This window comes from Anoplopoma fimbria, chromosome 6 (genome assembly GCF_027596085.1).
Source record: "Anoplopoma fimbria isolate UVic2021 breed Golden Eagle Sablefish chromosome 6, Afim_UVic_2022, whole genome shotgun sequence".
Classification (NCBI taxonomy): Eukaryota; Metazoa; Chordata; class Actinopteri; order Perciformes; family Anoplopomatidae; genus Anoplopoma; species Anoplopoma fimbria.
The window spans coordinates 20123551-20138263 of NC_072454.1; the positions used below are offsets into that span (position 1 = coordinate 20123551).

At 46.4% G+C, this 14713-nt stretch overlaps 1 protein-coding gene across 1 annotated transcript in view; it reads left to right on the top strand.

Moving 5' to 3' along the window:
• The first annotated feature begins 11703 nt into the window (after window positions 1-11703).
• LOC129092322 (heterogeneous nuclear ribonucleoprotein L-like) overlaps window positions 11704-14713 on the top strand; it is a 50078-nt gene continuing 47068 nt past the window's right edge. Inside the window, exon 1 of the mRNA XM_054600233.1 lies at window positions 11704-12138. Coding sequence (XP_054456208.1) covers window positions 11896-12138 — 243 coding nt within the window. The 5' untranslated portion in view covers window positions 11704-11895. The remainder of the gene's footprint in view (window positions 12139-14713) is intronic.

The following is a 14713-nucleotide window of genomic DNA, read 5'->3' on the forward strand; positions in this document are numbered from 1 at the left end:
GGGTGTGAGTAATTTAATTACTGACTCCACTCCCCATAAACCCATTGTTTGTGTCTGTGAATCACACCCTTTTGAAAGTATTAAGTGAGAGGATCATCTGAACGTCTCATGTTTCAGCTGCAGTCTTGTCCAACAGGCCAAGCTGCTGAAAGCTGATCTGAACCGCACTGTCAGCGTGAAAACAGGCTGCGTGGGAAAAGGCCAGATCAAGATTAAGTTTGCAGGCTCAGACAGGGAGGAACAGAAAACGGCTCTTTTATGCAATTGCATTATTCCGTTTGTGACTTAACTCCCAGAACACACAAGCCCGGCCACACAGACACAGATAGACTGCATACACTCATGTAGAAACACGCTGGACACACAAATGTGATATTTGAACCACAGACTTACTTATAGCATGTTGAAACATTCCACTGAAACATTTTAAGCCGGCAAGATGGGTAAGGCTCGAAAGAGTCTTTCATTTTTAAATGACATGAGGTTCTTGGATAATAGTGGTAACTCGGGAGAATAACAAACTTGATAGGGATTCAAAGCGGGGAAAGGCGACTGTTAATGACTTTTCACTGACTTTAAGCTGGTCCTAAAACAGTTTTAATGTAATCTTGGTGTTTCTATGTGGCCTTCATATAAACAAGACCATCGAATTGTCTATTTTTATAAAGTCATTCTTAATACTCTTCATCTGTGCCACCGGGTTGGAATTCTGGTGAAATCAAATTAAATCATTCAGGTTCACCAGAAACTCCTTCAGCTCAGACTCCAGCTTGAGGAGGAGAGCCTCGCGCCGGCAGCAGCTTCTACCCATCTCACTTCTCCTCCGCCCGTATTGCTGGACCCTGCTGGAGGGAAGGGTTGCACAGGGGAACCAGAACTAAGGGGGGCAGACTGTCAGACCCTGCCGCAAGAAATAAACCATCACCTTGAACTTGATTCATGACTTCCTTACATCACTAGAGCCTCTATCTTAAGCAAATAATACACAGAATTTTAAATTAGCATGTAAACATGTCACATAGAACTACAAACACAACCTGTGTAGAGATACAAGACGACGAGCAAGAGGCCGCCTGTCAGACACAAACACAAACTTCCTTTACACGAGACGGATCCTTTCTAGCAATAACCCTGCAAGAATTCTGCAAGGGTTGTGTCCGTTCATGAGACATAGACTGCATGTATGAAACATCACCCAGAGGTTTCTGAAGAGCCGTTGTGAAGCTCAAGGTGAGAGGTTCCAGATTTCACCTCCTTGGCAGTGAGCTTTACTCTCAAAATGGGCAAAGAGGTGGATCTGGAGTGAGCCTAGATGATGCAGAAGAACAGACAGTTAGCGACCGTGATAGCACCCACCTGTCAATCAAAGCGATGATGCCCTTAATTATGCATAACTTTAAGCCTTAATATAATCCAAACAGCTGAGTTTTACAAAAATTCACCTCGTACAGTTGTCATAAACGGGGATATTTAAGACCAAACCCGTTTTTTGTACCAGGCTCTAAACATGTTAATTTCTGTTTTAAAGTTGGGCATTTTAACATTGAGGTCTATGGGAATGACTCGCTGTTGGAGCCTCAAGTGGACATGTGATGAACCGCTGTTTTTAGCCACTTCTGCTTTGGCTTAATTTTTCAATCACGGAGGTTGCAGCTTGGCCCAAGACCAGGGTGCGAAATACAGGGGGGGTCCGAGACCCCTTGATCGGCACTTGAGGACGGGGGATGGACAGGACACCCCGATTGCCACCGGGTATTTCGCACACTGCCCGAGACTGAGGCTGGCCCGAGGGCTGGGAGGCGGGGTGAAGGAAATGAAGGGGGCTACTGCCGGAAGATCCGGGTAGTTACATCTGAATTTTAAACTCAAAATGAAAAACTTTTTTTGCTTCAAGATCCACCGAACAACTTTCAATGGAATGAATGGAATTTTTTTTTTTTTTTAAAGGGGCTTCGCTTCAATTTTACACATCAAGATCAGATCACTTTCCATAATCAGAACCACTCAGCCTGCCATAGGTGAAAAACAATCTCATATATTATTGTATGTCAGTTAGTAGATTTTAAGAATTAGGCTTTCAGTATTCAAGATGCTCTTATTGTCAACAGACCCACCCAGCAATGTGTTAGTTCGTCTCTCATTATTTCTGACTTCCACACCATGGCCGTGGTTCTGAGCTCCAAGCCCACTGATTCGAACTGAACACAAAGATCTTTAAAATCCCTCACAGAAATATGTAGTGTCATTTTTATGCACTGTAGTTTTTCATTAACCTTACTCAGATAGGATGAAATCCTTCGTTTGTTGCATGTTTATTTTCAGCGGTGGGTTAATCCACATTTGGTGCTCTGAATGTGGGACTGAGTCAAAATAAACTCAAAGAGCCTGAGGAGCGACACAGTAGAAAAGCAAAAATAGTTGTGACATAGCTGAGTGAGAGAAGACTGGATGCGTGATTAGCTTTTATAAAATGAAGTTATAAATTAGGTCACTGCAGTTGAAGTTTAAAACGAAGAACAACAAGAACAATGCACAGTGTCAGGCTGTGCAGAGAGACAGCAGTAACGTGGGTGGTAGATCTGAAAGCAGGGTGGGAATGCCAGTGACACAAAATGTGGGTTTCTATGTGATCTGTGAAGAGTTCTGTGACAATGCAATTTTGTAAACAGTGCTATAAAAATAAATCTTGAGTGATGGATTGCTCTTATACTCCTTATTATACATTTTACAAGTTTGCTGAATTAGGTCTAATGGAAAACTTCTCAACTAAATATTTAATTGGCATGAGAGCTCTGGTGCTTTTAGTGCATGCTCCAAAAAGTTCTGGTAGAGACCCCAAGCTGTTGACAGAACAGCTGTTGACTGTGATTTAAAGTGAGCAGCGTGCATGGTAATGAATTCATACATTCCTAAAGTTGTCGCTAGTCTAAACACCCTAAGCGGATCTGAAAAGTCGCTAAATCTAGTGAGAAACTCGCCAAGCTGTCAACACTGGAAGTGCAGCCCCTAATCCTTTATATACCCACAGATGGACTGATTGGCTGCAGGTCCCTAAATGAACCAGCCAATAGTATAACGGAGGAGGAGCGACTATGCGATCCTTTTCTTAGTTTAGAGTGGTCATGCTAAACAGTGGTTAGACAGAAGCAGAGAGCCCACATAAAAGAAGAAAAACAAGTCTTCCATCTTCAGAAACACTTTTATGAAGTTAAACTGTGTTCTACAGATGCAGTTTGATTATAATTTGACGTTGCATGCTGTTTCAATTCCTGTTAGTAAATATGTAATATATCAATTATATACAAAGTGCAAAAACTGCATTAAAAGGTGAAAGTGAATTCTACATTCTGTATATCATTGGCCTTTTTTCACAGCATAGTCCTGTAAAAAAAAGTCCTGTGAAATCCACAGTAATTTACTGTGTTTGTGACCAGTAATGTAGTGTACACTATTTCCCAGTAAAATACTTTGTGTTCAATCAAAGATGTAAAAATGCAACATTTTGACATGTCACAGCAGGAAAAGCACCGATGTGAACAATGAAATGAAGGATGGCTGGATTCCATTTAGCTGCTTCAGCTTGAGGGTCAGGAATTGTGCTTGCTGGCTCACTGTCATGGCTTACTGGGACACTTAAATAGAACAGAGCCGTTGTTAAAGTAACTAGGAACATGTGCCATTCCTTCTGTCTGATGTAAAAGCAGATTTGTATGTATGCTTATAATTAGTGGTGATAAATGAATATCCATCCTCACATGTCATTTATTTCAGATCATATTAATGTTGTTCATTCATTCATGACTTAACCCAGGAGTGATCAATCTAGTTGACCCTTTGGTACATCAGGTTTTGTTGCTTTAAAAACACCCTCAAATAATTCCTTACATTCTTTAAGTATATATATGTCAAATAATGAACTGAAAAGTTTTAACAGGGAGATTAAGTTTTGAACAGTTTTTGATTGCAAATTAAGTATTGCGAACCTTTTCACAGCAGACACCTGGAAAAGGAAAACTGAAATCTAAATAGTGTGATCAGTCACATTAAAGGTAGTGTTGGTATTCATATTCGACAACATGTTAAATACTCTTGTCATAAACTCTCATGACATCCAGCAATCAATTAATCAAATACTCTGACAAAAAAATAAAAAGCAGTTATATGTGGCTTGATTCGAAATGAATAGGTGTGAATGTGAGTGTTCATGTTTGCCTGTCTCTATGTGTCAGCCCTGTGATAGTCTGGAGACCTGTCCAGGTGAACCCTGCCTTTACCCAATGAGAGCTAGGATCGGCTCCAGCTCCCCAGACCCTGAACAGGATAAGTGGTTAAAGATGATGAGTGGATGTCTGTGGCTGTCTAACTACCTGCCTACCTACCTGTCTATATACCTGTCCGTCTACCTTCCTCAAGTCCAACCTGTCTGCCTACCTGTCTACCAACAAATCTGTCTACCTATCTGTTTACCTTCCTGTCTAGCTGCGTTAATTTCCACACAGTCACTCTTTGTATTACCTAACTGTAGCCGACTCTCGACCACCGTAGGTTCTCCCCAACACAGATACGGCTTCAGCGGGTAAGTTTAGCAAAGGTATATTTATTTCATTCAAAATACAACACAAAATGCGGACCGTCGTGCGCTCCGTTTCGCTGCCCGGCTTCTCGGGCGCACTCGGTCCAACGTTCCCGGAACGCCACCACTCTGATGGCTTCACGCTCTCGTCTCAGTCCTCGTTCCGCGTGTCTGACTGTTCCTCTCTCGAACTCCCGTCTGCTACTGCTTAAGTAGATTCAGCATAATTAGCACCACATTACAGCTGTGTTGATTGAACTCACCACGGCACTGTTCCCATGAACCACTCCCACACCTCTCTCCCCTGCAGCTGAGCGCAGACCACGCCCACTGCCACACACCTCCACCGCCCGACTTAGGCCGGGGAGCCGTCCGGCCTAGCCTACTCCCCCCACCTGTGAGCGGGAAAGGAAGTCTGCCACAGCCATCTGCACCCCGGCCTATGGACCACTTTGAATTTAAAAGGCTGCAACGCCAGATACCACCGAGTGATCCGGGCGTTGGCATCCTTCATGCGGTGGAGCCACTGTAGAGGGGCATGGTCCGAATAGAGGGTGAATGGGCGTCCCAGGAGGTAGTAACGCAGGGCATCGACCACCCACCGGATCGCCAGGCCTTCCTTCTCCACTGTGCTGTAGCGAGACTCCCTCTCAGACAGCTTCCGGCTGATGTAAAGCACTGGGCGGTCGATCCCCTGCACCTCCTGGGACAAAACGGCCCCCAGCCCCCTATTCGAGGCATCAGTCTGCAGGATAAAAGGGAGAGAGAAGTTAGGTGTGTGGAGAAGAGGTTCCCCACAGAGGGCCTGTTTTACTCTCTCAAGCGCCAGCTGGCACTGCTCCGTCCACTGGACCGGATCTGAGGCACCCTTTCGAGTCAGGTCAGTCAGGGGGCTGGTTAGGTCGGCGAAGTTGGGGATGAACCGCCGGTAATACCCTGCCAGCCCCAAGAACCGCCTCACCTCTTTTTTGGTCTTGGGCCTCGGGCAGGCTGCAATCGCTGCTGTCTTGTCGACCTGGGGACGAACCTGCCCTCCACCCAAGTGGTACCCCAGATACCGTACCTCCCTCCGTCCAACCGCACACTTCTTCGGGTTGGCGGTGAGCCCAGCCTGTCTCATAGACTCAAGCACCGCGGACACCCGCTGCATGTGCTCCGCCCAGCTGTTGCTGTGGATGATCACATCATCCAGGTAGGCGGCAGCATAAGCAGCGTGTGGATGCAGTACCCGGTCCATGAGACGTTGGAATGTGGCTGGGGCACCGAACAGCCCGAAAGGAAGTGTGACGGTGGTACAATCCGTACGGAGTGGAGAAAGCTGTCTTTTCCCTGGACTCTGGAGATAAGGGAATCTGCCAGTAGCCCTTGGTCAGATCCAGTGTCGTGAAAAAACGAGCCGTGCCGAGCCGGTCCAGGAGCTCGTCGACCCGGGGCATTGGATAGGCATCAAACCGTGACTCGTCATTCACCTTGCGGTAGTCCACACAGAACCGTATAGACCCATCCTTCTTGACAACCAGAACAATGGGGCTACACCAGGCACTATTGGACTCTTCTATTACCCCCATCTCCAGCATAGCTTTCAATTCTTTCTGAACTACCTTTCTTTTGTGTTCAGGCAACCGATAAGGCCGTGATCGTACTGTCACGCCTGGGCGAGTTTCAACATGGCGTTGTATAAGGTTGGTGCGTCCTGGCAGAGGGGAGAACACATCAGCAAAGCGCTGCTGCAACGCAGCCACATCTGCTCTCTGGGACTGAGTGAGATGGTCTTCACAACGGAGCGAGGCTGGATTGGTGGAATTTGGCACCTCAGGCCCCAACTCATCCCTCTCTTTCACGGTAGTCACCAGAGAAACAGGCTCTGCCTCTCTCCATGCTTTGAGGAGGTTGAGGTGGTAAATTTGTGTTGCCCCTCCCCTGTCAGAACGCACAACCTCATAGTCTATATCGCCCACTCGCTGTGTGACCACAAAGGGCCCTTGCCACTTAGCGAGCAGTTTGGAGCTGGAAGAGGGAAGTAATACAAGTACTTTATCTCCCGGTGCAAATTGTCTCAGCCTAGCCCCTCTGTTGTACAGGCGTTGTTGACGCTCCTGGGCCCTGAGCAAATTCTCCCGTGAACATTGCCCCAGTGTGTGGAGTTTTGCTCTCAGGTCCAGGACGTATTGAATCTCGTTTTTGCTTGGGCTCGGACCCTCCTCCCAGTTTTCCTTAACTAGGTCCAGAACCCCACGTGGTTTTCTGCCAAACAGCAGCTCAAAGGGAGAAAATCATGTGGAGGCCTGGGGCACCTCCCACACTGCAAACAACAGAGGGTCAAGCCACTTATCCCAATTTCCGACATCATCGTGTATGAACTTACGGATCATGGACTTCAAGGTTTTATTCAGGCGCTCAACAAGGCCATCGGCCTGTGGGTGGTAAACGCTAGTCCGAATTGCCTTGATGCCCAATAAACCGCATAGTTCCCTTAATGTGCGTGACATAAACGAGGTGCCCTGGTCGGTCAGAATCTCTTTCGGGATTCCAACTCGGGAGATGACCTGAAATAGTGCCTGCGCAACACTCTTTGCAGAGATAGTGCGCAGCGGCACTGTGTTGCACCGAAAAACCATTTCCCGACGGCTTTCCGGCACCAACAATTGGGTAATATCTTCACCAGTCTGAGTGTCACGACTCACTCTATACAGTCTATCCCTAACCAATGAAAAGTGTGGGTATGTCGGTGGTGTGTCAGGGTGTACCATGTGACCATCAATTTGTATCACTTGGTCGAAGGCAAAGCGTAGAGTATTGTCACGAGACTGCTCCAGTGGAAAATCTTCCATGGAGTGTATTTCGGGAACCTGCGGGGCCCCTTGTGAGGGCACCACCGGTTCCCCCTCCCCTTCAGCAGCATCGGACAACCTTGCATCACCACTGAGCACAGCACACATCCCACATGTCCCTGCCGGTCGCGATCGCACACCCACACATTGCCCCACTAACGTATGGAACCCAGACCAATCCGTGCCTAAAATCAGTGGGTGTGCAAGGCGGGAGCTAACCGCAGCCCTAATTCTATGCGTTTTGCCCCTCCACAAACTGTTCAATCGTGATCCTCTCCAGCATCTTCTGCTCACCATCAGACTCCCCTGGCTGTAGCCACCTGTTAGCCGCGTCCCTCAGCTTCTGGGCATACACGAAAGGACGGTCGGTGGGTGTCCATTTCGTGCCCCGGAACCGGCGACGGTGGTCCTCGGGGGAGAAACCCATCCTATCAAGGACGGCTTTTTTTATGTCCTGAAAATTTCCCCGCGAGGACGCTGGCAGGCCACCCGCACGCTGCCGCCGTCCCCTCGAACATCTCCAGGAAGGTCTGCGGGTCGTCTTCCGCGGACATCTTGTGGAGCGCGATGCCCGTGAGCGGTGACGGAGGGGGCGGAGCCGCCGCCCCCGACCGGGACAGCAGGCTCTCCAGGACCCGGGTCTGCATCTCCGCCTGGCTGTGGAGTGCCTCCATCTGCCGCCCGTTCACCTCTGCCTGTTGCTGGTGCATGGCCGCGATCTCCCCCAGCATCTGGGCCAACGCCGCCACCGGCTGTGTCTGCTGCTCCGTCATCCCCGTGTTGAGGTCCCTCTTCAGGCGCCAGTGTAGCCGACTCTCGACTACCGTAGGTTCTCCCCAACACAGATACGGCTTCAGCGGGTAAGTTTAGCAAAGGTATATTTATTTCATTCAAAATACAACACAAAATGCGGACCGTCGTGCGCTCCGTTTCGCTGCCCGGCTTCTCGGGCGCACTCGGTCCAACGTTCCCGGAACGCCACCACTCTGATGGCTTCACGCTCTCGTCTCAGTCCTCGTCTGACTGTTCCTCTCTCGAACTCCCGTCTGCTACTGCTTAAGTAGATTCAGCATAATTAGCACCACATTACAGCTGTGTTGATTGAACTCACCACGGCACTGTTCCCATGAACCACTCCCACACCTCTCTCCCCTGCAGCTGAGCGCAGACCACGCCCACTGCCACACTAACGTTACTACATTACTCCAGCCTGGGGACCTACAGTCTAAGCTAGCCGCATTAGCAGCTCAGCGTGCTAACGTTAACAGGCAAACAGTCTGCTAAATACACAGTAACTACAATAACATAAAAATTTGACATTATACATGCAACTGCTGCTGACTTGTACATTCCCATGTAGCTAGAGGAAGGAAGCTACTGACCACAATGACAAAACTAAACCATCAGCAGGTTCAGTTTTGTTTCTTAATCTACTTAAATCTCTTTAAAACCAAAATGTATAACTGTGAGAAAGCTGGTGCTTTCACATGTAGACAGAAGAACTGCCATCCCAACCCCAAGCCATTCGGCCAATGGGGGCCCCTGACCTCCAGGACCCAGGGACGTACAGATCCCTGTTTAACCAGTGAGAAATAATGGCTGGCTCTGGTTTGCCTCCATAGAAAATTGTTTGTGTCTTGTTGAGAGTGTCTTGTCCTATAATAGATGATCAAAAGAGATGTTGCTTTCAGTACAGTGAGAGAAACAAATTAAATTCCATTCAACTCCACTGAGTTTTGGGTAGTGACAGACATCTTAAAACCTAGACTTAAAAAACCAAAAGTATCTGCATGGTGAGAGATCTCTGGAGGGAAGTGAGAATACTTTTTTGTTGCTTTGGGGAACTGAACCCTGAAAAATGTAGGATTTGTACTGCTTGTTATACCCTCATGAGACAACAATGAGATACATCATTTAAGTCTGTCAAATAACCATAAAAACTACAAATGTGCTCATAATAAGATGCAGAGGAGAAGTTAAAAAGTAGGATATGTTTTTAAATGAGTTGTTGTTACAAAGTCACAAGCTGGGGTATTAAGTTTGAAACATACAGTATAGTATATAATAACTCTGACATTTCGCCATAAAAATGCATATTAAATCCTGTGGGTGCGTATTTTGGACCAATGTGTGTGTGTTAAAGAAAAATAACAAGAATGAAAAAATATTATTAACCAAAAGGGGTAAAATGAATGGCTTCCTCTTATTATTCTTTACTGTACCAGTCAGGCAGGTTCTAATATACATATGCTATTGAGCTGCATTTTGGGGAATTTTAGGGTCCCGCACGTTTGTCTATTAATATGCACTGTCCCTGTCAAATAAACAAACAAACAAAACAAACCCACACAGCTGTTTTTAATTTTGATTGTACTGTTGCAGGACTGCTGAAGATTTTTTATTTGAAACAATTAAGTGAAATACAGTACATATTGTACACGCATTCCTTTTTCTAAGTTTGCATTTACTGCGTTGTAATAAATGAAAAGCATATGTTTCATTAGGGCATTCATTTTTAATGGCACAGTACAATCAAATCACAACACAGAAAACAATATCCATCCATCCATCCATTTTCCGTAACCTGCTTCTCCAGTTAAGGGTCGCAGGGGTGCTGGAGCCAATCTCAGCTGTCAATGGGTGAAGGCAGGGTACACCCTGGATAGGTCGCCAGTCTGTCGCAGGGCAGACATATAGAAACAAACAACCATTCACACTCACATCCACACCTACGGGCAATTTAGAGTCTTCAATGAACCTAACCTGCATGTCTTTGGACTGTGGGAGGAAGCCGGAGAACCCGGAGAGAACATGCAAATTGAACTCAGGCCCCTCTTGCTGTGAGGCGACAGTGCTAACCACTACACCACCGTGCAGCCTAGAAAACAATATGAAGAGGTGTATTCCAGTCTGCAAGACAGTCAGTCACAGATTGTCATTACATTGACAGTCGATAGCAATGTGCCCAAAGTAAAAAGAAAATATGGGTCCTAGCCCAGGCTGTGATTGGACAGTTGATTTAATCCAATGAGCAAACTATGAAAACGTATGCGGACCGCTGAGTGTCACAGTAAACACAGAGGGTGTTGACCTAAACTATATGATGCCACCCGTGAAGATATCACATAGTATTATTTGACTGCCTTCTCTAGCATATTCTTGCCCTGCTGTCAGTAGTTGACTGTAAATGTACGGTAAGGCTGGTCTCATCCAGCATTGGAAGCTACACTCTTCAAAAATCTTAAGGGAACACTTAAATCACACATGGGATCTCGATGAACAAAATGTTCAAGGTGAAATCTTTATTGATATATTTTTATCTTCATTGTGTTATTCCCCAGGGAAAATGTTGTAAGAAAGGTGATTGGATACAAAAGTCATCAACCAGTTAAGGGCTGGATACAAAATGTTGTTCGTTAACCACGTGATCATGAACCAGGAAGTATAAAGACAGCTAAAGCAATAACAGGGTCCAACAACCAGCGATCTGTCAGACGGGAGGACGCCGTTCATTCCCCGTGTGAAACAAAGAAGTTGATGTTTTTGTCACTTTTATAGTTGTTTTAACCCAAATGACAATATATTCCTAAACCTTACCAAGTAGTTTTGATGCATACAATTTGAAAAGACTGTATGAATATAACGAGCGGAACACGAGTTGCTGACTTTTGTAGGAAAACGCAGTAACTTTTGGTAAGATACACGAGCTGTTGAGGAAGCTAAGGAAACGTTGTCACACGACATAAGAGCGCTCTCGGAAATGAATATAAATCATCATACCTTCAGCCAAATACCCCCCACCACACACACAAACACACACACACATTTTATAGAGATGGATGTGTGTGATCAACCAATGCAACCAATCCTAAAGCCAGAGCCCCAGTTGTCCCTCACTAACTCAGTTTGACCTTTGTCGTGGACATTGCAACCTGAACAATGTCCAAAGAACCTTCAGAAAGGTTTGTGTCTACAGTGAGGCCCCTCCACAACTTGTTAAATGATGCAGCAAACATCCACCTGTTCTGTCTCTCTGTCTCTCTCTCTCTCTCTCTCCATGTCTCTCTCTTTTTCCTACGCTCTGCAATTTGGAGTCAGTCCCCTCTCCGTTTTTATCTAGCCCACCATTCCTCTCTGCTCCTTCTTTGCGCACTCCTCTGCAGAGCACGGAGAGCTGTTGACGCATCAGCCCCGGCCAATCACGCGCCGTGTCTTCGAGGCGCAGGACCGGAGTGGCCAATAAGAGAAGAGCAGGGGGCGGAACGCGTCCGGTCCACTCACACCTCCACACATATTAAAAAAATCACTGGCGCTGCCTGAGAGGAGCAGAGAGACAGACGCAAGACCGGGAGAGGAGGACGTGCGCGGTATACGAGGACACGGAGACGGACGCGCGGAGGCTGCTTAACGGGGACACGCTACGGGATAACTGCCGACATGGAGGTGTCCGTCTGAGCAGATCTCTCCAACAGGTCCACCGCAGCCGCGAGCATGTCGACGGCAGAAGGAGCCGACCAGCTCGAGGAGGAGGAGGAGGAGTACGGAAGGGCGGCGAAGCGGCTGAAAACGGAGGAGAGGGAGAGGGAGACGGAGGAGAGGGAGGAGGGGGAGGAGGGGGAAGAGGAGCTGGAGGAGGGGGAGGATTCGGACTCCGGCTCGCTGCCCGGTAACGCAGAGTCGGCGGGGGACAACCGGGCCCGGTGGAGCGCGAGCCAATACGGAGCAGGACGGAAGGTAAGAGAGCAACAAATATTATCTAACATCAGTCCTGCAGCGCAGCATCGCAGACGTCCGCGCGCGTGCGTGCGTGCGCGCGCCCGCGTATTTGCTGCTGATGCTGTCATTGTGTCAGTCGGTGAGCATCCACCTGACGCACTACAGGTGACTTCATGTCAGCGCGTTCTTTTACACGAACACGTGGGCTAAAGTGCGTCCGTTTATGCATGCAGACATCAAAGACTGACTGAGAGGATCGTGTATAGCCTGATGCATGGACAGTAGGGATGGTTGTCCCATGTCTTCTGTCCTGCTTTATTACTTTCCTCATATATATATATATATATAAAACTATAACGTCCATTTAGTCAAGCTTTGGCTCAATCATTTAGGGTTAAAGTTCCTCACAGCAAAAAGTCCAGTGCTGACTGGACACTATTTCAGGGTTTATGGATCTCTACACTCTCTACAGAGTTGAATTAACACTTTCAAAAAATAGACAAAAATACCAGTTGGCAGTTTTTTTAGACATCGTTAATAAAATGTACAAACTTTCATCTGAGACATTCCATGAGCTTTGACTATCAAAATGGTTTATGAAATTCAAGCTCAGAGAAAAACTGAATCGGCCCAGACCATAGACTGTATATAAGAAGTAGACATAGTCATCGGGACGTCAGACATTGGTTTGTGGACTGATGTTAGAAAGACACGAGTTCGGTAATTTTGCTGTGGCCATCTTGGATTATGGCCGTCACCATGTTGGTTTTTTTTTGCAACCAATGAACAGAAGTTACCATATTTGGAATGTGAAGGAGTGACGCCATTTACGACTCTGGTAGCAGCGGCGACCTGTCAATCACAGTTTAGCCCCGCCCTAAAGCATACCCTGCTTTATGGTCTATTTGACTCTAAATGGACCATAGTTTACGAAATGAACATCATGCTGTATTGAAGAAGACTTGAGACTAGAGAGAGACCATAAACTCATGTTTACAATGTTTACTGAGGGAATAAATCAAGAGAGAAGTAGATTCATTTTCTCATAGACTTCTATACAACCAGAGGAGTCGCCCCCTGATGGTCAGTAGAGAGAATGCAAGTTTAAAGACACTTCCTCATCTGCTTCACTCGGCAGAACCGGAGGTTGCAGCCTGGTCCAAACACATGCAGGTTAGCTTCAGTAGGTTCATGGTTGACTCTAAATTGCCTGAAGGTGTGATTGTGAGGTTAAATGGTTGTGTGTCTTTCAGCCTTGTGATAGTCGGTCAAGTGACAAAAATCAGCTTGGATCAGCTCCAGCCCGTCCAAGGACCCTGAATAAGAAAACCCGATAACGGATGGATGGAAGTCCTAATGACACAACAAACACAGCTTCTCTGTCAAAAATGCAACAGGAGAAGATACAACTAGTGTTTATCAGAATGTGTCTGTGCCGGACTCTCATAATGTGGCCATGAACACCAATGGTGAACTGAAAGGGCAGTGGACAGTATTTGTGGGTACTGTAAGAAAATCATAAAGTGTTCCTTTAGGGCAGGGGTCTCAAACTCAATTTGGCATGGGGCCACTGCTGCTGGTATTGTTGTCTCATAGGAGGGCCACTGCTGCTGGTATTGTTGTCTCATAGGAGGACCACTGCTGCTGGTATTGTTGTCTCATAGGAGGGCCACTTCAACGTTCAAGCACTACAAGAAAGCGCAATATTTTTGAAAATTAACTTTTTAATTTCCATTTAAACATATCTTTGTAATACTTAACAAGAAAATCGACCAAGCAATTTTTATACATTTTTATATTAGTTTTTAACAGTGGAAATATTTTTTCCTTACATTGTTTTTAATAACTTATTGAAACATTGCGCTGAACCAACAAATACAATCCCTGAATACATTTGTGCTTTATTCTATTTCTTGCCAGAGACCTGGCAGCGCTTCCGCTCACACAGCTGAGCAACATTTGCCCTGATTGAGGTTACAGTAGAAACCCTGAGTACAGCTTCAAGATGGGCATCACTAAGCCTGGATCTGTACTGTAGTTCATAGTCGAGAAAAAAAAATTCTCACACAGATATGTGCTTCCAAAAAGGTACATTACCCGACTGAACACTTTTGAAAGCTCAGGGAAGGATGGAAATAATTCCCTCATGAATTGTCCAGTCATGTCTGCTTTTCCCTGTGCCTCTCTGAATTAAGCTTTTAGATCACTGTTGCACTGCAAGTCAATAAGTTCCATTTGCAACATACTTGGGACACTCTCCACATCAGCTGAGAAGGGGTCAGCAAACAGCTGGCAAGTGTCACGGCGTGCCTTGAAGTCAGCAAAAAACGCTGATCAAGCTCCCGCAGTAGTTTTGCAATAGCACAGGCATATTCATCATCACTGTGCCCTCCTCCACAAGAGATCTGCATGTTGTGAAATGGCTGGGATTTTTTTTTTTTGAAAGAAAGCTGAGTTTTCCACAATTTCAGTTTTGTGGAGAAGGCGTTCACATTTTTCATAAGCTGCAGTGATAAGCTGAGCAGGGCCCTGGAGCTTCAGGTTGAGGATGTTCAGCTCCTGTGTTATGTCCACTAGGAATGCAATGTCCATA